The sequence below is a fragment of the Neofelis nebulosa genome, chromosome 2, assembly GCF_028018385.1.
Source record: "Neofelis nebulosa isolate mNeoNeb1 chromosome 2, mNeoNeb1.pri, whole genome shotgun sequence".
In the NCBI taxonomy this organism is placed as follows: Eukaryota; Metazoa; Chordata; class Mammalia; order Carnivora; family Felidae; genus Neofelis; species Neofelis nebulosa.
In genome coordinates, this window is record NC_080783.1 from 21,862,058 (window position 1) to 21,886,532 (window position 24,475).

The 24,475-nt window shown below is 40.1% G+C and overlaps 1 protein-coding gene across 13 annotated transcripts in view; it reads left to right on the top strand.

Annotated features, from left to right (window-relative positions):
- Nucleotides 1–22,870, top strand: part of FN1 (fibronectin 1) — a 69,750-nt gene extending 46,880 nt beyond the window's left edge. For 2 of the 13 annotated variants that reach the window (XM_058705831.1, XM_058705856.1), the window contains 18 exons: nt 492–608; nt 1,504–1,668; nt 2,454–2,609; nt 3,285–3,398; nt 4,250–4,519; nt 5,719–5,906; nt 7,119–7,206; nt 8,084–8,260; nt 8,999–9,088; nt 9,338–9,517; nt 10,662–10,751; nt 11,693–12,156; nt 13,272–13,410; nt 15,860–16,024; nt 17,887–18,012; nt 18,515–18,621; nt 21,416–21,523; nt 22,113–22,870. In XM_058705831.1, coding sequence (XP_058561814.1) covers nt 492–608; nt 1,504–1,668; nt 2,454–2,609; nt 3,285–3,398; nt 4,250–4,519; nt 5,719–5,906; nt 7,119–7,206; nt 8,084–8,260; nt 8,999–9,088; nt 9,338–9,517; nt 10,662–10,751; nt 11,693–12,156; nt 13,272–13,410; nt 15,860–16,024; nt 17,887–18,012; nt 18,515–18,621; nt 21,416–21,523; nt 22,113–22,184 — 2,816 coding nt within the window. In that variant the 3' untranslated portion in view covers nt 22,185–22,870. The remainder of the gene's footprint in view (nt 1–491; nt 609–1,503; nt 1,669–2,453; nt 2,610–3,284; nt 3,399–4,249; nt 4,520–5,718; nt 5,907–7,118; nt 7,207–8,083; nt 8,261–8,998; nt 9,089–9,337; nt 9,518–10,661; nt 10,752–11,692; nt 12,157–13,271; nt 13,411–15,859; nt 16,025–17,886; nt 18,013–18,514; nt 18,622–21,415; nt 21,524–22,112) is intronic. The other 11 variants (XM_058705842.1, XM_058705875.1, XM_058705885.1 and 8 more) reach the window with 6 other exon arrangements.
- Nucleotides 22,871–24,475: the final 1,605 nt, after the last annotated feature.

Sequence of the window (24,475 nt, forward strand, 5' to 3'; positions counted from 1 at the left end):
GTTCCTTTAAAAACACAATTATTTTAATGTAATGGTGTCATTATTTTTAGGAGATGGATACTGAAGTATTTGGGGGAAAAGTAGCATGACGATATCTGTACCTCAGTCTCAAGTGGACTAACAGAAAGACAGAGAGACAAGCAAATGTGGCAGATGTTACCAATTAGCAAATGCCTGTGAGAAGGGGATATAGGTGTTCAGTATATTATTTTTGTGACTTCTCTGTTGTTTTACAATTTTTCAAAATAAAAAGTTGAAGAAAAAAGCACTATGATAAATTTGTAATAATGATTTCATCACAATTTGAATTGTGTTGGTTTTTAACCCCTTAGCCTTGAATTGTTCATAATTTTTAATTCTACTAATCTTGCATAGTATTTACATTATTGTATGAGAGAATTATAAAGGCGCTGGCCTGAAAAATGAGCAAAGAGTGAATCTGGGCATTGTTTGAAAGTTATAGATGTGGCAACTTTCCCATGTTTTTCTAGTTTCTGATGTTCCGAGGGACCTGGAAGTCATCGCCGCCACCCCCACCAGCCTCCTGATAAGCTGGGATGCTCCCGCTGTCACAGTGAGATATTACAGGATCACCTATGGAGAAACAGGTGCGTTAGGAAGACGCTGTTTCATTCCGATCAAGTCGGATTGTGTTGTGGGTAACCTGAACGCCCAGCAATGGATACGTATGTAAAGAAACTTTGGCAAGTCCATTCAGAGGAGCCTTGTCTTTTCTAAGATGATGTGAAAAAATACATATGCTATAATGGGTGGCAAAATCAAGAAAAAAAATCAAGAAAAAAATGTAATACTAAAGGGGGAATAGAAGGGCTGAGGAAGAAAGAATTCAAAATTCACAAATATATTATCAGTGGTAAAATGATAAGTGATTTGTATTTTTTTTACTTTCCTATATTTTCAAAATTTTATTTATCTATTTGTTTATTTTAATATTTATTTATTTTTGAGGGAGAGAGAGAGGCATTGAGAGAGGGAGGCAGAGAATCCCAAGCAGGATCCACACCGTTAGCACAGAGCCTGATATGGGGCTCAAACTCATGAACTATAAGATCATGCCCCGAGCTGAAATCAAGAGTCGGATGCTTAACCGACTGAGCCATCCAGGCACCCCTTAAAAATTTTATTTAACATGAATATATTGCATTAATATTTTGAAAAAGGAACACAGTCTATACATATGAGGACTTACCTTCTTTCTTCTTCTAATCTTAACCCACAATTCAGAGACATTTTAAAGCTGGAATGTTAAGCATTCCACAGTTAAGCATTAACTGTGATTTTCTCCCAAATTTTACACACTTATTAAGGTTCACTATATGCATAAATAAATATGTTTCTGTTTAGGCCCTATTAATAGCACTCTTTTAAGAGGAATAAGAAAACGTGTGACTAACTGCTGTCTCAATATGTTATTATAGTTACTCAACAATCACCGACTATTTCTCAGCCCCTCACATTTTGAACTAACCTCTTTTCACACAGGAGGAAATAGCCCTGTCCAGGAGTTCACTGTGCCTGGGAGCAAGTCCACAGCTACCATCAGTGGCCTGAAACCTGGAGCAGACTACACCATCACCGTGTATGCTGTCACTGGCCGTGGAGACAGCCCAGCAAGCAGCAAGCCAATTTCCATTGATTATCGAACAGGTACCAACCCCTGCTCTGAGGTGACATGGGAATATTTACTTAGTTTTACAGAGTTCTTCCAAAGTACTCTCCTCATGTGGAATTGGTTTTCTTTTCTTTTCTTTTCTTTTCTTTTTTTTTTAATTTTTTTTATGTTTATTTGTTTTTGACAGAGAGAGACAGAGCATGAGTAGGGGAGGGGCAAAGAGAGGGAAACACAGAATCTGAAACAGGCTCCAGGCTCCGAGCTGTCAGCACAGAGCCCGACGCGGGGCTTGAACTCACAGACAGCAAGATCATGACCTGAGCTGAAGTCAGGGGCTCAACCGACTGAGCCACCCAGGCACCCCTGGTTTTCTTTTTTAATAAGAAACAACATAGACAGCCAGCAGAGTTTTGACAGCAGCAGTTTGTATATCTGTATACAAAGAAGTATCACCAGATATACAAAGGGATTTTTTGTATTTTGTTAATGGATATATTCCATGTGCCTGCAATAGAGACAAGCATAGAGGGTGTTCAATATATTCGTTAATGAGTGAAGGAATGAGGTGATAAGAAGACAAACACCTACTTGGAATATAGTCTTTGTGAATGAAGCAGCCATCTTGAAAATAGGTAATGGCATCTAGATGCATGCCCTACCTCCAGAAGGCAATCTCTGTGTTTTTGCAAAAGATACACCTGTGAGTCGTTTAATGGTAATAAGAGATGATTCTGTACATACCAGAACTGGAAACAAGACTTGTCCATTCTTGTCCCCATGGACTGGGGCTTCACTGATTTCTCCTTGTGTTTATGTGTAGAAATTGACAAGCCAGCACAGATGCAAGTGACTGACGTTCAGGAAAACAGCATTAGTGTCAGATGGCTGCCTTCAAGTTCCCCTGTTACTGGCTACAGAGTGACCACTACTCCCAAAAATGGCCCAGGACCATCAAAAACTAAAACTGCGGGTCCAGGTAAGAAAAACCAGCATCTCACATACATCAGGATAAACAGAATAGGGTCACACCGTATGGTTTTTAATATAAATGGCCACCTAGGTCTGAAGTACTATATATTTTCATATCATGCATCAGAGATCCCCATTTGTGAACTCAGGGCTCAAGATTGTTACAAACTCCCTCCATGGTAGCATTTTTAGGATAAGTGTGTTTCTACTTTTACATGCATAGTTCTGTTTGATGGTGTGAACATCTTACATGATTAGATCTATCTTTGTGGGTTTGTTTATCATGCACACCAAAGAGAGAGATGGTCTAACTTTTTAAGATCCTTTTAACTCTTGTTTTTGTTTTTATATAAAATGCTGGTGAAATCAGGATCCCAAGGTAGTATCTTGAGGTCAGCCTAATTTTTCATTTTTTCCAAGAGCAGCATCCTTCATTGTTGGAGACATCATATTAAATTTTAGAGTGTCTCCTTTAGTTTGACTTTACTCCAGCATGGCAGTTTGTATTAGCAAAGAACGTGTTTGTCCAAGGGAAATTCATATCCGACTCATCCATGTTTTCATGGTAATTCTGCAAATGAAAATTCTGGGCCACCGTGTGTTTATTACGGAACTCTGAAAGTCACTTAGCTGACCTTACAGTGGATTGCATAGATGCATTTGCTTTTCACTCCCTTTGCAGATCAAACAGAAATGACCATTGAAGGCTTGCAGCCCACAGTGGAGTATGTGGTCAGTGTCTACGCTCAGAATCAAAACGGAGAGAGTCAGCCTCTGGTTCAAACTGCAGTAACCAGTATGTAACAGATGCTTATTTCCCATTTTCAAAGTCAATTGTGTTCTTAGGCAGATGAATGCCCTCTGCACATCTTTTGCGATTATACCTAGAGAAAGCCAACTTGGTTAGTTTGAATCTTGAGCTGAGCCCTTTACGAACATTTTTCCTTCTTGGTGCCAAGCAATGAACATATAGGGAAGGAAGTTTGTGGAGCTATCATAGTTGCTGTGCTTTGAATTTCTTTTGCTCAAATGGCCTCAGCAAAATCTTGTTTGCCTATAGCAAATCTACAAAATATTTTGCCTGGACCTATTTTTCTACGACTGGATGGTAAAGTTGATTGCGGCATGCTTCGTGAAGCTATTATGTTCGGAGCATGTGGAAAACTGTCTGGACCAGTGATTAATGTAAATAATAGAGTGGGGAGAGAAGAGTTAAAGAAAGGTTGTAATAATCTGACTCTAACATTGAAAATCAACTTTACCGCTTCCAAGGTATAGAAAATTCAGGTCTGTGAGACTAACATCACATTGCAAAAACAAATCTGTAAAAACAAATTGTAAAAAACAAATTGTAAAAAACAAATTTCACAATATCGTAAAATTAATAGAAATAAATCCTCATTGTGGGGACATTTTACCAGGTGCCTATGTGTCTCACATACACCTATGTTTTGATAAGCGATGTAACATTAAATAGTTTCTAAAAAACCTATTCAGGTGTCAAGTAATTTTCCATTTAATAGTGGGTTCACTGGAATTTAATTCATCAGAGAAAATGGTATCTGCAAAACTGCTTTGCATGTTGTAAAAATGCTTATTTCACAACTTGCTTTTCACATAACCTCTTACCATTAATTTGCCTAACAGACATTGATCGCCCTAAAGGACTGGCATTCACTGATGTGGATGTCGATTCCATCAAAATTGCTTGGGAAAGCCCACAGGGGCAAGTTTCCAGGTACAGGGTGACCTACTCGAACCCTGAGGATGGAATCCATGAGCTATTCCCTGCACCTGATGGTGAAGAAGACACAGCAGAGCTGCAAGGCCTCAGGCCGGGTTCTGAGTACACAGTCAGTGTGGTTGCCTTGCACGATGATATGGAGAGCCAGCCCCTGATTGGAACCCAGTCCACAGGTATATCGGTAACTGCACCAGTGGGTGCTCACGGGAGCAGCGGCTTTATGCCCTGCTGAATGAATTATACTTTCTCGGGCTATTGATTCCCTGGAAGGGGGTTAAAAAAAAAAAAAAGCAGCCTCTCTAATAGAAAAGACCCTCTTTAGAAAGGAATAGTAATAAGCAACAAAGTTTAAGGGATATTCAGATACAGTCTCATAAAGGGAAGTTTTAGAGTGGCTTGGCTTATAAATAAGGCCATAAAGTGAGACAACTAAAGATGATCCTAAAATTGTGAATTATTTCTTAAACCGGGATTCCCTGCGGTCACACTCGCCGTGCATAAAGGAAAGGAGTTTGGCATCCTAGAGCTTACTCTAAAAAAGGAACCCAAAATGGGCTATTTCCTAACAGCATGATTCTGAGAACACGTAGGTAAGACCTTCCTTCTCTGGTTAGATATCATGTGCTGAGTGCGCAATTTGCTTATGGGTTTGGGAGTCAGACACAGCGGAAACAGTTTAGGGCAAATGCTTTCCACTATACTTTATCCGCTTGTGCTTTGTTTCTGAAGCAGAGTGGAATGCTAAATTTGTGTCTGTGTGGCACCATAAACCTTGGAGGTGACTATCTGTATTATTGCTCTTTGCTTCTCTTTTCTGCTTCTGTTGTGAGCCAATTTTCTTCTTATGCTGCACCACAGAGAATACTTCAAATTTAGCAGCACTATCTGCTGTGGGGTTCAAATAAAGAGGATAAAGACATAATTCTGTCTTTTGGGGATGGAATACTCTGTGAAGTGGTTTTCTATACAAAGATCACTTATCCAGGAAAAGGGCTATTGCTCATCTTTCCATATAAAATGGAAAATCAATCCTAATGGCCAATAAGCCAACTTGACTTTTTTTTTTTAATGTTTATTTTTTTTAAGGGAAAGCAAAAAAAAACAACTTTTCAAACCCAAAGTCCCTTAGACTTCTGGCATTTTTCCAAGTGTTTCCAGTGATTCTGAGAATTGGTGGATATAAAACACATTTTTTTCAGCAAACATTTTCTTTATTTTGCATCCCTTCTTGTACTTTCTCATACTGAATCTTGACTTGACCAGGGAACCCACCTCACCAAACAAGCACAATCTATACTTCTCGGAATTCACTTTAATTTCCCTTTTCCCCAGTTCCTATAATATAACCTCTAATTAATGACCATCCCGACAGCCATTCCTGCACCAACCAACCTGAAGTTCACCCAGGTTACACCAACAAGCCTGACCGCCCAGTGGACAGCGCCCAATGTTCAGCTCACTGGATATCGAGTGCGGGTGACCCCCAAGGAAAAGACTGGACCAATGAAAGAAATCAACCTTGCTCCTGACAGCTCATCTGTGGTTGTATCAGGACTCATGGTATGCAGTGCCCTTTTTCATTGGAATAAAATAAAGTTGACCCTTGAACAATATAGATTTGATCTGTGTGGGTCCACTTATATATGCTGATTTTTTATAGTACAGTACTATAAATTTATTTTCTCTTCTTTATGATTTTACTAATAACATTTTTTTCTCTAGCTTACTTTATTATAAGAGTACAGTACATAATGCAAATAACATACAAAAATATGTGGTGATCAACTGCTTATCAGTAATGCTTCTGGTCAATAGGGGGCTATTACTAGTCAAGTTTGGGGGGCAGTCAAAGGTTATAAACAGATTTTCAACTGGGCAGGGGGGTTGGCACCTCTAACCCCTGCATTGTACAAGGATCAATTGTAATCATCCCTTACACATTTTAAGGTGTGGAGATAAAATATCATAATAAATCTATTGTGTTTTGGTGCCTCTGCCACCAAATAATTTTCTTGTAATTCTGTATCTGAATTATCTATAGTGATGTAAGCTTTTCCAGATGACGCTCTCGGACAGAATTTTATAAACTGTTTTGGATATTGCACAGCTCTTTAAATGTATTCTGTTTATTTTAAAAGATTGTATGTGTGTATGTGTGTGTTGAGGGGGGCAATTCATATATCCATAGGCTGAATGCATAAATCCATTTTGGTTATGCATTTTTTGAGCTCTTTTATCTTGGCAAGGAATATTCTCCAGTGTGTACCAATCCAGCCTGACTCTCCCTTCATTGAAACATTTTTAATCCTTCTAGATAAGCATGTGGAAAACTAGCCAGGAGTCTAGGATATGGATGGACTTCTTAACATAAGGCCAGTTTCAGGAGAAATGACAGAAAGAGGGTTCAGAGATAGAGTAGAGTGTTCTTTCTGCCTCTCGGTGGTCAGAAAAATTCATGATTGGCACCTGTCAGATCATAAAGGAGAAAAACAGGCCAATACCTGCTTTCCCCACTTTGTACCAGCTTTGTATCAGTGTAAGTATGTAAGTTAAAGCTTACTTTAACTTGACCCCTAAGCACATTTTTAAATTCATGTAATTAACACGTCCTGTTGATCATCTGCAGTGCAGGAATAAAACTCATCTAGGAATTTATGGGTTTTGCTAGTTTATTTTTTCTTTTATAACCATTGTGCTTTTCTAATGCTGTAGTGAAAATGCCTCGGCTTCAGTAGATCACGTTACTAAAGCTTACCGTGTCCTCCTTTCTAGGTGGCCACCAAATATGAAGTGAGCGTCTATGCCCTTAAGGACAGTTTGACAAGCAGACCAGCTCAGGGAGTCGTCACTACTCTGGAGAGTGAGTAATCAGGCATTTTAATGTCGACAGATATTCTGCATAAGCAAAAATGAAAGAATGGTAAATGATTTTCTAGATCACCAAATTCATAGAAGCATTCGCAATATGGAAACTGATTTGCTTGCCCATCTTTTTGACTGCCTACAGTCACCTTTTATGCCCTCCAGAAAGTGGTGTACTGGCACATAAATGGAATCACTTCAAAATGTGATAATGTTAGTGTTATGAACTAGGACTTACATTTAGTTTATGCTCTAGTTGTTGGAAATTGTCTTCATAAATGCGGAGGCTAGACACATGGACTTCTGCTGTACCTTAACAGTACAATAAGTATTGGACAAAATTGGGTCAAAATTCTAGTTTTGTGCCATATCAATAATTTATAGTATGCTCTTTCAAAAATCACATAAAGTATCAAAATTTCCTAATCTATAAAATACAGTTTCCATTGCATATGTTGAGAGAAAAAAATGAAGCCTTATAAAAAGGACAAAATACTAGCAATACTATATATGTTATTGCTGGCTGGCCATATCATTGTAACTCCTACCACCCATATTTTATGTTAGAATAAATTAGTAATTTTAACACTTACTAAGATATTTGTAGATACTGTAAAGTCAGACTCAGAAACCACTAGTAATATCTGCAAAGGTTTTTAGTTTTGCAAAAAAAAAAAAAAAGCATGACAGGTGAATCTTTTCATACTTTCTAATTACTGTCAACCTTTCTCTCTGGATGCAGGGGAAAATCTACACATTATTAGTTATTCATAGAAATGGATATATCTAGTGTATAATAAAGAAACATTTTAAAATATCAAAACCTTACCTAAATGAGTCAGCCGGGCGCTAATCTCCAGTTGTGATCTGTGCAGATGTCAGCCCTCCAAGAAGGGCCCGTGTGACTGATGCTACGGAGACCACCATCACCATCAGCTGGAGAACCAAGACTGAGACAATCACTGGCTTCCAAGTTGATGCCATCCCAGCAAACGGCCAGACTCCAATTCAGAGAACCATTAAGCCAGATGTCAGAAGCTACACCATCACAGGTCAGGGAACTCACTGGACTGATCCCGTTTGTTGATTGTCATTCACGACATAAATTAGCTTCTCAGTTACTCTGCCACTTGCAATGATTAAATTTACTGTCAGTGTTTTACAATAATCCAGATATAATATTTAAAAACTCACTTTCATACTATGATTAGAAATCATTGTATTCTGTGAATGCCTGATTTTGTCTAATCCTTGCCAAAGAAATGGCACAAGTTCCATTTATTAAATTTAAACTTTCATCTTATATAAAAAAATATATATAACATAATGCTTAAAACCAAAAGAAACTAAATAGTGGCATACAGTTCGTAACATTAATATTGATTATAAAACATAATTAAATTTTAAAAAGCAAACAACACTACTTCATAAAAATCAAAGTGGTAGTCTGAGAATGTTCAATATCTGGGTCAATTTAGGTCTGGTTACCAGCCAGTGACTGATTACAATAAGAGAAAACACACTCAGCAGGTGCTTGCCCCTTATTCTCCAAGACGACCACTTCTAATAGCATTTTTTTAACTTTAAAATGTATTTTAGCCAGTATCTTTGTATGCATCAGTGATTTTCTTTTGAGATATGTTTCTTATTAGCACCCATGCCATGCTCTAATTTACTGCTCAAACGTGGTCTGTATGGGATAGTAGAGGAACCATGAAAATTGCACAGGAGTTTGAAAATTCTCCTAAAAATTTAAGATCAGATAAAAAGCATCTGTTTACAAATCACAGGTTTACAACCCGGCATGGACTACAAGATCTATTTATACACCCTGAATGACAATGCTCGGAGCTCTCCTGTGGTCATCGATGCCTCCACTGGTAACTACTTTTTTTTTTTTTTTGTAACTACTTTTTTACTGAAGAAATGCCATCAACTTATAGGTGATCGGTGATGTGAGCTTAAGAAACATAAATGAGACTGACGTATTGCAGATCACAAGTGAATCATTTTTATAGTTCTAGAACTCTCAGATTCTCTCAAGTCTATTGATAAGGGAGGGAAAGGAGTGTGGGAATAATTTCCTTGCTTACTCACTTTCTTAGAGACTTAATTTTGTTTTCTTTTAGCCATTGATGCACCATCCAATCTGCGTTTCCTGGCCACCACACCCAACTCCTTGCTGGTATCATGGCAGCCACCCCGTGCCAGGATTACTGGTTACATCATCAAGTATGAGAAACCTGGGTCCCCTCCCAGAGAAGTGGTCCCTCGTCCTCGCCCTGGTGTCACAGAGGCTACTATTACTGGTATTGGGGTTTCCATGTTGCTATTTTCCTCCAGACTCCCTAGGACACACAAAGCACTTAGCAGATCCCAACTATGCCTTTGATGCTGTATCACAAGAACAAGAAGCCCTGTTTCTGATACCTTCAAAAAGCATTCTCTGTGGAAGAGCTGTAGAGCTCAATACATCTGAAAATACAGGAATTCATGAAAATGCAGTAATTCTAATACTGTCATAATGACATAACTAGATTTATTGGCTGTATGTTTGCCAAATACTTGTCAGTCCAGTCCTAGAAAAAGACATTTTTCAAAACAAACTAATTGTGATCCTGTCCTCCCATGAGCTCCCTAAAGATCTGATGATCTTACAGGACTTGCCAGAATGCCACCTGCCATTGCCCTCATTGCCCAGTTTCACAGACTAGGTCTTGAGGCAAAGTGATTCCCAACCACCCATATTGGGGAGAATGCCTGGAATGGAGAATAAGAGTTGTGCATCTCAGTGGGAAAGATCATAAGCCTCTGGTATTATTTTTGTTCCAGGAGATTAAAATTTTAAACTATGTACAGGATATCATCTGGATTTTAAAATACTATGGAACACAGAGAAACCAGAAAGAGATGCTGCTTTTTTAGAAACTTTGGAGGAAGGAAAATAGAATCAGATGTGGAAGGAGTTGAATTGGATACTTCCTACAGGGACCACACAAAGATTGGCTGCTTTCTCTTACAGAGTACTTACCTATAGTCTAACTTTTCATTGATCCTGTCACTGAGGACCATCTGGTTATTAGGCCTAAGTAGATTCATGTATACAATCTGCAGTGATCTCCCCCAAATGTGTATTCCACCAGTGGTTTATGATGCTGATAGACTTTCTTGAATTCAAAAGGGCAAATAAGACCATGTGTTAAAGGAATACCCACAAAAAATTAGCATAAACATGTTTACTCAGGTGTCGGATTTGGTAGGAAAATTATTAATTTGCCAAGTGGTCATCCTATGTGGAGTATTTGGGTTTTGCAGGAAAAAGGTGAAGTCTGTTTTACTTTTCAGGAGGCCAAAGGCCAGCTAGAGAGAGGATGCTTGCTCCCCAGTAGCATCAACTTCCATTTGACTAGCTGAGCATACAGACTTTAATGTGATGGTCTGTCCTTCCGTCAGGTCTGGAACCAGGGACCGAGTATACCATCCAAGTCATTGCCCTCAAGAACAACCAGAAGAGTGAGCCTCTGATTGGAAGGAAAAAGACAGGTAAAGGGCACCTTCTGGGTAGGAAGATAATCAAGACAAAACTAATTATAAGTGATAAATTCTGCCATGAAAAGGTTCTCGAGGTTTTGATACCTTTCTCCTGGAAATTGTCTCTTAAACAGCTCAGCATGTATATTGTGCTCTTTGATATCATGAATAACCTAACATAATCGGCAACATTCAGTTTTTTTTTTTCTTAGCCAGTCAATATAAAGCCTTCTATTCACTTTTCAAAAATGTAAGCCAGTTATTAAAATGTAAAAAGCAGGTTGCTATTACTGCTCTTCTTTTATACCTTCTGTTGAAGTTAATGTTAAACAAACAAAAAACAAAAAAGTAGGGAGAATAATCCCTCCTATTTGTCTTTATTTATTATTTGGTTTCTGAAACTTGAGCTAAATAGTTTTTTCAACTTTATGATTCCAATTTCAGTTTAATTTGAAGAAAATGCTATATTTACGCTGATAGGAGAGTTTTAGAAATAAACATGTATGTATTTTTATCATTTCAATTCATGAAAAACTGTTGAGTCAGACCTCTGGAATTCTCATACTTCAGATGCTGAAATAATTAGTCTGGATTCTAGTCCTTATAACATGATTCTCAAATGAAAAAAAGAAGAAAAAAGGCTGCACATTTCAGTTCCATTAGGCTTAATTTGAGCAGAAGCAGCTTCTATGGGGCTCAGCGGTTCAAAGCTTTATGTGTATGATAAACTCATACGAACGCTTTTTCATTCTAAACTATAAAGAAACCTTTGAGAAAAATCATAAAGATTTCTTTTTGGAAAAAGTGTTTTGTGATTTAAGAACTGCTAATTTTCTAAGGGCTTTGATCAGATTGATAAAGAGTCATTGTTGCCTGAATTGATAACGACTACTGCTGCTACTTTTGGGAGCTTAACACGCTTTGCTTTTTTGGCTCTAACCTCTCTCGGCTAGATGAGCTTCCCCAACTGGTAACCCTTCCACACCCCAATCTTCACGGACCAGAGATCTTGGATGTTCCCTCCACAGTTCAAAAGACCCCTTTCATCAACCCTGGGTATGACACTGGAAACGGTATTCAGCTTCCTGGCACTTCTGGTCAGCAGCCCAGTGTTGGGCAACAAATGATCTTTGAGGAGCATGGTTTTAGGCGCACCACACCGCCCACAACGGCCACCCCTGTAAGGCATAGGCCAAGACCATATCCGCCGAATGTAAATGAGGAGATCCAAGTTGGTCATGTCCCCAGGGGAGACGTAGACCATCACCTCTACCCTCACGTTCTGGGACTCAATCCAAATGCCTCTACAGGACAAGAAGCTCTCTCTCAGACAACCATCTCTTGGACCCCATTCCAAGAAAGCTCTGAGTATATCATTTCATGTCATCCCGTTGGCATTGATGAAGAACCTTTACAGGTAATTGCTTTTCCTCTTTACTTCTGAGTTGCCTGGAAATAAGTAAGCTAGGTAACTGAAGTGACCAGAGCTCAACTATAAAGTGGCTCTATTTCTAGTACCTTTTAGAAAGGTGACATGCGTAAGCCCTGATTCTTCTTTTTAAAATCTCAGGATGCCTTACTTTGGGGGATGTGCCAAAAAGTATCATTAACTTTTGTTTAGTAGAGAAAATAAAATAACTTCTATTATTCTCACACATTTGGGGCTCCTTAGTAATATGGACAAAAAATTATCTGAGAAAAGACAGATCAATATTCTGCCTGAACTTAAATTTGTGCAAGAAGAGCTAAAATGCCATCCTTGGGACACCTGGCTGGCTCAGTTGGAACAGTATGCGACTCTTGATCTCGGGGTCGTGAGTTCGAGCCTCACGTAGAGTGTACAGGTTACTTATAAATAAATAGCCATCTTATAGTTTGTCCATGAAGAATCCCATTATCTACAATATGTCTAAGGAGAAGGAACTTAAGTGAAGCCGTGCATATCAGCTGTTACAAGCGATGGATTCTCTAAAACTTTTGTTCTTTGTCTTGCTGGTATCAATTTTTATTGTGTTCTTATTTTTAGAAAGTGGAAGAGTTAAAAAACAAAAACAAAAACAAAAGAAACTGACCACACCGTGAAAGTTTCATGAGCTTAGAAACATGAGTTTGAGGATTTGCCAAAACGCTTTAAGGCGCCCATCTGGGGGTCACATGCCACCTTGCATAGGATGAACAGATCTCCCTCGTGGCACAGTGTCCACATTTTATGTGAAATGGGGTGGTGAGGGTTTCCAGTGGGCTTACACAGACCTGCGATTACAGCAGGACGAAGAGGAGCCTGGCTATTAAATTACTGAGGGCTCCTGATAACTAGGGAGCACAGAGGGTAGATTTTTGGCAGGTCAAATAAAAAAGATGGCCTCTCCCCCAAGTTCCATTTCTCTCTACGGCTGGTTTGAGACCTTCCCACCGTCCTTCCTTGTTTGCTTTATTTACGTAGCACGGTTACTGATAGGAGAATAGGGCAAGTCACATGAATTCCTCACTATAACGCTCTTTCCGTTACTTTGGATGTGCCGATAATTGCAGTTCCGAGTTCCTGGAACTTCGGCCAGTGCCACCCTGACAGGCCTCACCAGAGGGGCCACCTACAACATCATAGTGGAGGCACTGAAAGACCACAAGAGGCACAAGGTTCAGGAGGAGGTCGTTACCGTGGGCAACTCTGGTACGTGCATGCCTGGTTACTCAGGCACAGGCTCCCCTCTGGACTACCCCAGAGACCCTTTTTCTCTTGACTGAATGTTCCTTTGTCGCTGTTGTCTTTTAACTTTGGGAGGTAATGCCATTAAGTAAATGAGCAACTTTAAATGCAATGATTTTTCCCTCATGATATCCAAGTATCTTTGTAAAATGCATCTACAAATAGTTTCAAACAGTGTATGATAATAGACCTGGAAGGGACCTCAAATATTATTTAGTCCAACATTTTGACTACCTGCCAGTGAGTATCTGAATTGATACAGGGCACAAGTCTCCTGATCTCTTTTCCCAGGCCCTCTGCATCTCACCATGTTGCTGCCTCTTCAGGGATTTTTAAGTACTGGAACTGATTACCTGTAAAGGAAATTCCTTATCTGCAGACATTAGTGACTGCTGGTTTTTGTTCCTCATGTAAAATGCTGCCAACATAGCCCCCTTCTGTTCAAGGAGCTCCCTTAGTCCAGTGTTATTTCAGTTTCTTTTTCTGATTATATAGGCCCAAAGCTGAAATAGAGGTTAAACGGTCACCGACTCCTCTTTGCAGCCCTTGCAAAGTCCTTTTAAGCCAGTAGTGTATCACCTGCTTTTCAACCTGCATCAGCTGAAGATTCACCAAGGAACATGAGATAGGGAATAATCGAAACCATGAACCTTCCATCTTCCCACCAGAGGGTTCTCTATCCCACATCAGCAGGGAGTGCTAAATTCTATCCCTGTCAAGGGACGGGCTTTATTCCAGGGTCAGCTGCCGAATGTGTAGTACACGGATGACCATGCTACTTTACATGTATAAATGTCTGTGAATTTAAGCAGTTGACTATTTGGTGGGGGGATCATTTTGTGCTTGTTGTGTTATGTATCCATGGTAATGCATGCCTTCTGCCTTGCGTGGTTTTACTAGTGGGGAGCCACATGAAAGGAATTTTCAAAAGCACAGAAGTCTTTGTGCTTTTCCACATCATTTTTTTTTTTTCTTTAAGATTCCATCTCCATAACTTAAGTCAGGTGGAATTTTAACTCCTGGCTATTTTTAGGAGGGTTACCGAAATCCCTAGTAACACTTCAGTTTCCTTTCATTTCTCTTTCCAACCCAGTATCCCCAGCAGCAGTATTCTGCATTCTAGCCAGGTTCTCCTGGCTTTTAGACATGTCAGACTTCTTAGTTGCTCTCAAACTCTAGTTTCTTCCAGGGTGATGCCTTTTAAACTATTAGCCACTTGAAATATCTATTGCTTTTGAGATTTTGATGTTTGCACTATAAAAAGAAATAGACCCGGTGGGACTCAAAGTCACCGAAGTTAGTTTATTTAATTTTTAGAAAATCATTGGAAGCATGCTTTGTTTGCACAGATTACTTTAAGTTTTCTCAAAACATAAAGACCAAGATCTGAGGCAACATGAAGAGACCTCATTACTCATTCCTGAGTCGTTCATATCCCTTGCTTTCTCTTATTTGAAACAGTTGATTTTATTGCTAAAGTAAAGCAGTCCTACTATTATGATAATAATGTACAGAACCTAGGATTTTTGCACTATTTTTGCACGGTTATGCAAAGCAAAAGCTGCAATAATAAAAGTGAATATTGCATTCTAATGGCATATAAGAATGGCTGAGACTTTTGCATTAAAAGCAAAAGATGCTCTCAGGAGCACCTGGGTGGCTCAGTCAGTTAAGCATCTGACTTCAGCTCAGGTCATGATCTCGCAGTTTGTGAGTTCAATCCTCGCATCGGGCTCTGTGCTGACAGCTCAGAGCCTGGAGCCTGCTTCAGATTCTGTGTCTCCCTCTCTCTCTGCCCCTCACCTGCTCACTCACTCTCTCTCTCAAAAATAAATAAACATTAAAATAAATAAATAAAAAGCAAAAGCAAAAGATGCTCTCTAATATTTTTTACTTGTTGAGCACTTTCTAAGTGTTAGCAATGGACCAGTGCTTTGAATTCATGCTATAATATCACCTTCACAAGATCCTGAGCAGGTAGATATATTTTTATTAGTATCCCCGTGTTGCAGGTGAGGGAAGTAAGACAGAGAAATGCAAAGTAACTAGCGTAAGGTCCCTCAGGTACTCCTGGAGAGACAGTCCAGCCTCTGCGTCCCGCTCAGGTTCTGAACTAGCTTAAAATGCCTTGAGATGTGTTCCATGTTTTGCCAGAAATGAGGATTTTCTAGAAGTGATGGCAAAAATGAAATGTGGGCTCCTTTTAAGGTGCTTGGGCAAGTGTTCACCGGCAGCATCTAAGCACTGTTAGAGCAGCTGATGCATTGGGTAGAACAGAGACATGTTTCTTAATGCTGCTGGGATTTCTGGTGTAGACTAAGTCATTATAACCGTAATTCGGCTTTCTCCTTATGCTCCAAAACCACCAATAAGATGTCTTTTCTTTTTCTTTTTCCTCCTTTTCTTCATGTAGTCGACCAAGGCCTAAACCAACCTACAGGTGACTCATGCTTCGACCCCTACACGGTTTCCCATCATGCCGTCGGAGAGGAGTGGGAGCGGCTGTCTGAATCTGGCTTTAAGCTCTCGTGCCAGTGCTTGGGCTTTGGCAGTGGGCATTTCAGATGTGACTCATCTAGTGAGTAGCTTGCTTTGTCCATCTCCTCCGGTTCCAGGCGTTAGCACAGTGTGCCAAGCAAGCATGTTTGGCAGACAAGGGCTCTTCCAAACATGAAGCAAATGAGGGGAGACTGCTGGCCTCAAAGTAACATTTTGCATCATAAAAAATGATGGGAAATTTTACTTGTTGACTCTTGCCTCATTTCCAGGGTTATGGGGCAATATGACTATTAATTAAGAATATATTTGTGATGATAATGTGATTTTTTTACAAAAATTTTCTGTTAAGATAATAAAGTCAAATTCTCTGGAGCCAAGTCTGATGAAGAATAGCAGAGACATGAAGGAATCCCAAATCTTTTTTAATCTTTAATGTTGAGTAAGCTCAGAGGTGAACATTTATGCTCATGCTCTCTTTCAACACACACCAAACATACACATATCATAATATATACACACTCTCATGCATACACACCCTCATATCACACATCCATGTACACACATCAGGTAGCTTGAATCTTGCCACGTAATGTAGAGAGAACAGATACTTATCTCTACATAATTAAGAATCGACTTCATTTGAAATATATTTGAGTTTCAAACTGTAAAAAGATTGTAATATTTTTAATTATACTTTCAGTTAAAATGATCCTAGAAATGACTTATTATGCTTTGAGATTTAACATTAGAATTTATAAAACTCTCATTTCTGCGTTTTTTTTTTTTTTGGTTTTTTTTTAGGGGATGTGATTGTTATGGACAATTGGTTTCTTTTTATAGGTGTTAACCATTATGGCTTATAAATGAGCCTCCTACAAGACATATCCAGAAGTTGTATTTGGGGAAATCCAACATAATAGATTTTTAAGAGATTTTCAGACTAAAATGTGAAGTGGTTTAATTCAGACTAACGTATGAAGACAACTAATTTTTTCAATGCAGGCTGGTGTGCTTGACCATCTGAAAATGGAAAGATGGAGCAGGTGTGCCCTATGCCGTTCAGTAGGAGTTGGAGGTTTTAGCATTTGGCATCATTTAGGTGGCTCTTCATTTCTGAAACTGAACTATCTTAAGTTTGTATATTTATTACCAAGCTAAGTACTTAGTCACAACTGCGGGAGCGGAGCTATAAGGATTTATGTGATGCTTTGGCCCAACTCACATGTCCTTTGCTTATGTGTCGTAATTGCCAAAGTAAGGAGTGACCGACTTGATAAAAGGGAAGAACTGGTATACTGTTATACACACTTCTGAGGTGCGTTTTGTTTTGGAGATTAAAGACATCTTTTATGTGTAGTAAAGATACAGCACTGTGACTTTTAGATGCTCCTCAGAAGCAGCCTTGTTTGTAGGGATAATAACCAGTGATCTTTTTGTTTGTTTTTGTTTTGTTTTGACACACAGGCCTATTCGTTTACCCTTTCCATTTACAAGAAACAGGCTGTGACTCGTGGAAACCAGCTGAGCTTTGTTTTTTGGTTAATAGAACTACTTTGTATCCAGGTTCTCTGCAAATCCAAAAAGTGACTTTTCATCTATGATCCATTCCCAAAAGACTATTTAAATCCTACTTTGGTTTCCAGTAATTTTAAACCTTAAGAGTGAGAATGCAAATGAAGGTCACTGACAATTCTTATGACATGATTCTGGCGGAATACATCGCGTCTTAAAATATCCTAGAAAATGCAAAACTGTAAAGATAATATTTTTAAATCCAACCCAAAACTGGTTTGTCATGGAGATCATGACTTTCAACTTTTCTTGCCACTCCTTCCAGGTTGCCTGGCGTTCGAAATCCTGTGACGTGTCCCAGCTCACGCACTGTCTTGCGAGTCAGAACACCCTGGTAACTCTCTGCCTCTGACTTTCCCCACCCTGCAGAATGGTGCCATGACAATGGCGTGAACTACAAGATTGGAGAGAAGTGGGATCGTCAGGGGGAGAATGGCCAGATGATGAGCTGCACCTGTCTTGGAAATGGAAAAGGAGAATTCAAGTGTGATCCTCGTACGTTGCCACACATCATTTTTAGTGGCTTATTAAGCACTCCCACTTTTATTACTGAGCTGCAGCTCTCATTCACAGAAATGATTGGAGACTTTAGGTCTCCTTGAGGAGTGAGCAGTGGGTTTGTTAATCTTTTGATTTGGGAAAGTGGAGACAAGCTTCAAAAATGAGCCATGATTTAATGTTATTACAGGGCACATGAGCACTTTTCCTCAGTATTTTGACCATAAGCTGCAGTGAAATACTACAAGAAAGCTTTATGGTTCTTTAGATCCAACTTTTAAAATATGAACCTTATCCAGTTTATCAGATTTAGTTTCTGGAAGTGCTGCCCTAAGATCTATACAGCAGTACCTCTCCTAACAATGGTTTTCACAAACATGTAGGATTTTGGCTGTGATGATGCAAATTTTGGAGAGAAACAGAACCCACCCTCTTTAGGAAGGTGAGGTCTGTATTATTGTCAATTTTACATGAGCTTCTGACTTGTGTCTCCACGCAGATGAGGCAACGTGCTATGATGATGGGAAGACATACCATGTAGGAGAACAGTGGCAGAAGGAATATCTTGGTGCCATTTGCTCCTGCACATGCTTCGGAGGCCAGCGGGTAAGGCCAGCCTCCCTCTAATTTAAATAAGACAAAGAGGGGGCTCCTGCACTGGGGATTAAGAGGTCAGCTTCCTGTGTGTATGCTGTACACAAAGGTGTGGTAGTGCCAGTTATGAAAGTAGAGGGAGAGGCAGAGAAAGAGGGAGAGAGGGAGAATCCCAAGCAAGCTCCATGTGGTCAGTGCATAGAGCCCAGCGTGGGGGCTCGAACTCACAAAACCTGAGCCAAAATGAAGAGTCAGACACCTAACCAACTGAGCCACCCAGATGCCACTAGATTGTTTAAAATAGGTTGAGGGAAGAGGAGGAAGCAGAGAGACCAGAGTAAAGCACCTGAGAAGGGAAGGGGCTGGCATATGTGGGGTCCAGGGAGCCACCCGTCTACAGAGCGTCTTATGGTAACAAATCAGATGAGAAGAAGTAGGAAGCCACTTATGGAAAGGCTTGGAAGTCCATCATTTAAACTGGAACTTCTCAACCATTTCCTTTTAAGTTTATTTATTGAGAGAGAGAGCATGTGCGCGTGTGCACGCAGGGGAGGGGCAGAGAGGGAGAGAATCCCAAGCAGGCTTCATGCTGACAATACAGAGCCTGACTCAGGCTCCAACCCGCGAACTGTGAGGTCATGACCTGAGCCGAAATCAAGAGTCAGACACTTAACCAACTGAGCCACCCAGGGGCCCCTCAACCATTTCTAGTCTGTGCTCTACCTCAGTATGATAGAAAATGCTGTGCTTTTCTCTAATATTATTTGAAATTTCAAAATAAAATGGTTCTTATAACTCACAAGCCATGAAACCTAACACTCCTTTTATTTTCAATGAAAACACACCCTCTCCAACAGCTCCTCACATTCTGATACATGAAGAGCATACTCCCCACCCCAGGGTAAGATTCACTGGTTGATGCCTTTGGTATTAGCCAACTGTAGGTACCCAAGAAGAAAAGGAACATGATGAAAATGGTTTTTAGAAAGGCAGGGAAGGGTCTTCGGGTGTCTGCCTCTGTCCCCACCTGAGGACCTGAGCTCATGGAAAGTACTCTGACCTCCTCCCTCTGATGGAGGGAACCTGTGGAGGTGCTCACTGTCTCTCATTAAACGAAGACTGTGATCATAGAACTCAGGCATTTCTGGTAAGTGGTTGGTATAGAAATGTGTGATGGAGGGGCGCCTGGGTGGCGCAGTCGGTTAAGCGTCCGACTTCAGCCAGGTCACGATCTCGCGGTCCATGAGTTCCAGCCCCGACTCAGGCTCTGGGCTGATGGCTCGGAGCCTGGAGCCTGTTTCCGATTCTGTGTCTCCCTCTCTCTCTGCCCCTCCCCCGTTCATGCTCTGTCTCTCTCTGTCCCAAAAATAAATAAAAAACGTTGAAAAAAAAAATTAAAAAAAAAAAAAAAGAAATGTGTGATGGAAAGTTAATTTTTAGACTGTGGTCTCACTTCAGCATCTCCTCATTATTTACGCACATGAAACCTTTCATTTGTGACACCTGTTCTGTTCTAAAGAAAGTGCTAAATGAAACACTAAAGACAGCAGTAGAAACTGTTACATTTTTATGTGTGTAAAAGCCAGATTCAGTGATTCTGTAAGTAGGTATTTACCTGTATTAGGTATTAGGAGGAATATGCTTTTTTTATAAGTTTTATTGAGAGAGAGCAGGGGAGAGGCAGAGAGAGAGGGAGAGAGAGAATCCCAAGCAGGCTTTGTACCACCAGCCCAGAGCCCAACATGGAGCTCGAACTCCTAAACCGCGAAATCATGACCTGAGCCAAAATCAAGAGTCAGATACTTAACCTACTGAGCCATCCAGGCGCCCCGGGAATATACTTTTTAATGGAGAAATATGTCTGGAATATTTAAGTGACAGTAGAAGAAAGTGATTGTATTATTTGAGGTTCTTTTGGTTATGAGAGGAAAGCTCAACTCAAGCTGATTTAGGCAAAAAAAGACTCACAAAGCTGGAGAGTCCAGGATCGACCAGCTTCAGGGCTGCTGCGGCAGTGGCATTCAGAGTCTCTCACTCTCTCATATGCTTTGTTCCTTTGTATTGGCTTTGTTTTCTAGAAACTCCTGCTGATAGTGAAAAAGATGACCTCTGTCAGCTCCATGTTTATCACCTACAGGCTTAGGAGCAACAACGACAAAGAACCTGTTCCCTAACATTTCTAGCAAAACTCTCAGGGAGGAGTCTCAGTGGCCCCGCTCCGTCCTGTTCCCATCTCTCATCCCGTGTCTGGCCAGATGAAAGGCTACAATGCACACTAGGCATGGAAATTTAGGAAGAAGTGACAACAGATAGAGATGGCCAGGAGTCACACAGCTGGGTGGCAGTCCCAAATCCACCGGCAGTTCAGTACGAGGTTCTCCCACTTGCTCTGTGCAAGTAACTCTTTGGGCCTGAGTTTCCTTATCGGCAAAATGAGGGTGTTTGTCCCTGTGATCACAAGTCCATTTTAAAAAGCTCTAGGATTCTAGGAAAACCTCTCTGTCTTCTAGTGCAGAAAGCTTACTTAGGAAGTTGGGACCGGAATGACCCTTAGCAGATGGGTGGGGTTTGAATAGGGAGAGAAGGGAGAACATTTCAGGAAAAGCATAAGTAGACAGGGGCAATTATAAGATATAAGCAATAAGCCCAAATGTATTCTACAAGTTGTAAATGCATAAAATCCTCATCTAAGCTCCCTCAGTGGTTAACCACTTATAGCTTATACTTTGCCAACGTGGAAGACCTAAATTGTGATGCTCCCAGGTTATCATAAACCCCATCTGACTTCATGCCTGTGTTCTCTCAGGGCTGGCGCTGTGACAACTGCCGAAGACCAGGGGCTGAACCCGGTCACGAAGGCTCCACCGGCCACTACAACCAGTACTCGCAGAGATACCACCAGAGAACGAACACTGTACGTGCACCTGCACCTCGACTGTTTCTTCCCTAAACGCAGTTAGACACCTAGTAGGGAGTCTCTTTCTGTAGCTACCTTTCTTCTGAATGAACCAAATATTCTTAATTTTTAAAAAACACCTTTTTTTTAAAATATGAAATTTATTGTCAAATTGGTTTCCATACAATACCCAGTGCTCATCCCAACAGGTGCCCTCCTCAATACCCATCACCCACCCTGCCTTCCCTCCCACCCCCCATCAACCTTCGGTTTGTTCTCAGTTTTTAAGAGTCTCTTATGCTTTGGCTCCCTCCCTCTTTTTTTTTTTCTTCCCCTCCCCCATGGTCTTCTGTTAAGTTTCTCAGGATCCACATAAGAGTGTGTACCCTATGACATAATTTAGGTTCAGACTTATTAAACTCTTAAACATTTCCTATTGCCCGGTACATTGATAAGTTCTTGAAGCTAAAAATCATCTATCTATAAGTGGTTGTCATAAAATCCTCCCCGCCTTTTTTCTGTAACTTTACAGGATTTTTTTTATAAATTTTTCTTCTATTTTAACCGAATGCTGCTTTTTTTTCCCTTTCCTTTTCTATTTTAACAGAATGTCAACTGCCCAATTGAGTGCTTCATGCCTTTAGATGTACAGGCTGACAGAGAAGATTCCCGAGAGTGATATTTTCAATCCAGAGAAACAAGCATGGATTCTCTGCCAAGGTCCATCCAAACTGGAGTGATGTTAGCAGACCCCATCTTAGAGAGTTTCTTTCTTAAGCCCTTTGCTCTGGAGTGACTTCTCCAGCTTCAGCTCAACTCACAGCTTCTCCAAGCATCACCCTGGGAGTGTTTTGAGACTTTTCTCATAAATGGAAGCAGTACATCGCCTGTTCTGCTCCGAAGTATTCAATACCGCTCAGTATTTTAAATGAAATGATTCTAACTTGTGATTTGGTTTGGGATCAATAGGGAAGCATAGGCACCAACCGACATACAAAATGTATTGAAATGATATTCTCAAATTTTTAAGTAGGAAAGTTACCCAAACACTTCTGCTTCCACTTAACTGGCCTGCAGTATTGTAGGGACGGCATGTCCTTGTAACTGTGGTATTTAAAATATCCACAGTATTCACCTTTTCCAAATGATTCTAGTAATGGTCTAGAAATATCTTTCTCTTACCTGTTATTTATCAATTTTTCCCAGTATTTTTATATGGAAAAAATTGTATTGAAGACACTTAGTATGCAGTTGATAAGAGGAATTTGGTATAATTATGGTTGGTGATTATTTTTTATACTGTATGTGCCAAAGCTTTACTACTGTGGAAAGACAACTGTTTAATAAAAGATTTACATTCCACAACTTGACTGTCATGGCTTGAATGTCGTATAAAGGAATTTGGGGTAAAGAAGAATCCCCACAGATGTTCCTTTTCAGGGGCGCCTGGGTGGCTCAGTCAGTTAAGTGTCTGATTTCAATTCAGGTCATGATCTCATGGCTCATGAGTTCGAGCCCCGTGTTGGGGTCTGTGCTGACAGCTCAGAGCCTGGAGCCTGCTTGGGATTCTGTGTCTCCCTCTCTCTCTCTGCCCCTCCCCCACTCATGCTCTGTCTCTCTCTCAGATATAAACAATAAAATTTTTGTTTTAAATGAATGTTCTTTTTCAATTCAGCAAACATTGGAAAACCAATGATGTGTACAGCTTCCCCTTGGTGATTTACATACAAAATTTTCTAAATCTGTCACTACAAAAACAGATTCATTCTTATCATTTCATCTCTTCAGTAATGGAGCTAGTTTTATATTTCTGCTTTACCAGATTTCAGTGGACTCAAATATTTATTTAGCTTGCTAGCTGGTTCTTCAGAAGTGGGATTGAAAGAAACTTTAGTTGTTTTTTTCCAACTATCATTCTTCCTTCCCTCCCCTCTCCGTGCCATCCTTCATTGAATAAACACCCATTCAAAGAGGTTCCCTGCAAGGAAAACAAGGAGGCCTGTGATGTTAAAACTGCTTGAACAGTATATCCTAGAGGAGTTCTGTCTTAAGGAGATGCTGTGATAGGAGAACCTCAACCCAGCTCTGCTTGCTTCCTGCCAGCTGACACTTGAGGTGCCCCAGCAGAGCGGGGAACAGAGTTTGCACACTCCTGACCTACACAGGACATCTCCTTTTCAGTTTAACTTTGGGGAAACAACAAAACTTTGAGATTGGATCTGCCATCTAAAACAGTAAATAATGGTGTTGGAAACAGTTGATTTCTAATTAGTTAAGTTAGTAATTCATAATATACAAGAGATGGAAAACATTTTTTTAAAGTTTATATTTGAAAGAGAGAGAGAGCATACATGCACACACGTGAGTGGGGGAGGGGCAGAGAGAGAGGGAGAAAGAATCTCAAGCAGGCTCCACACTGTCCTCGCAGAGCCTGACACGGGGCTCAATTCCAGAAACCGTGAGATCATGACTGGAGATCATGACTTGGGCCGAAATCAAGAGTTGGACACTTAACTGACAGCCACCCAAGTGCGTTTGGAAAACATTTTTTATACACTGTTGAGTAACAGAAGAAAATATTTCAATAAATACTTGCCAATGAATATTAAGACTAAATACAGAAAGAGATTTCCTCAGCGTTCATTTGTTGAAAAAAAAAACATCTCACATCTGAATTGATTTATGGTTTATAAAATGCCCTGACATTTAGTGTCTCACTGGGACAAGGTTTTACAGTCTAATTTTATAAAGAATGCAGCTCAGATCAGTTTTCCTTAGCAGGACATAGAAGCCAACCCTAGGTTTCTGTTTAATGTTCCTAATCTTTCAGCTTTATTAGGCCAGTAATGACCAAGACAGCAGCTCTGAATACGTTTAAAAAAGAGAGAGGGAGATAAATCACAGAAGAAACAGATCATGGTGATATTAAGTGACTCTCTCATTTGTCATCATTCATCACTGAAGAGAACA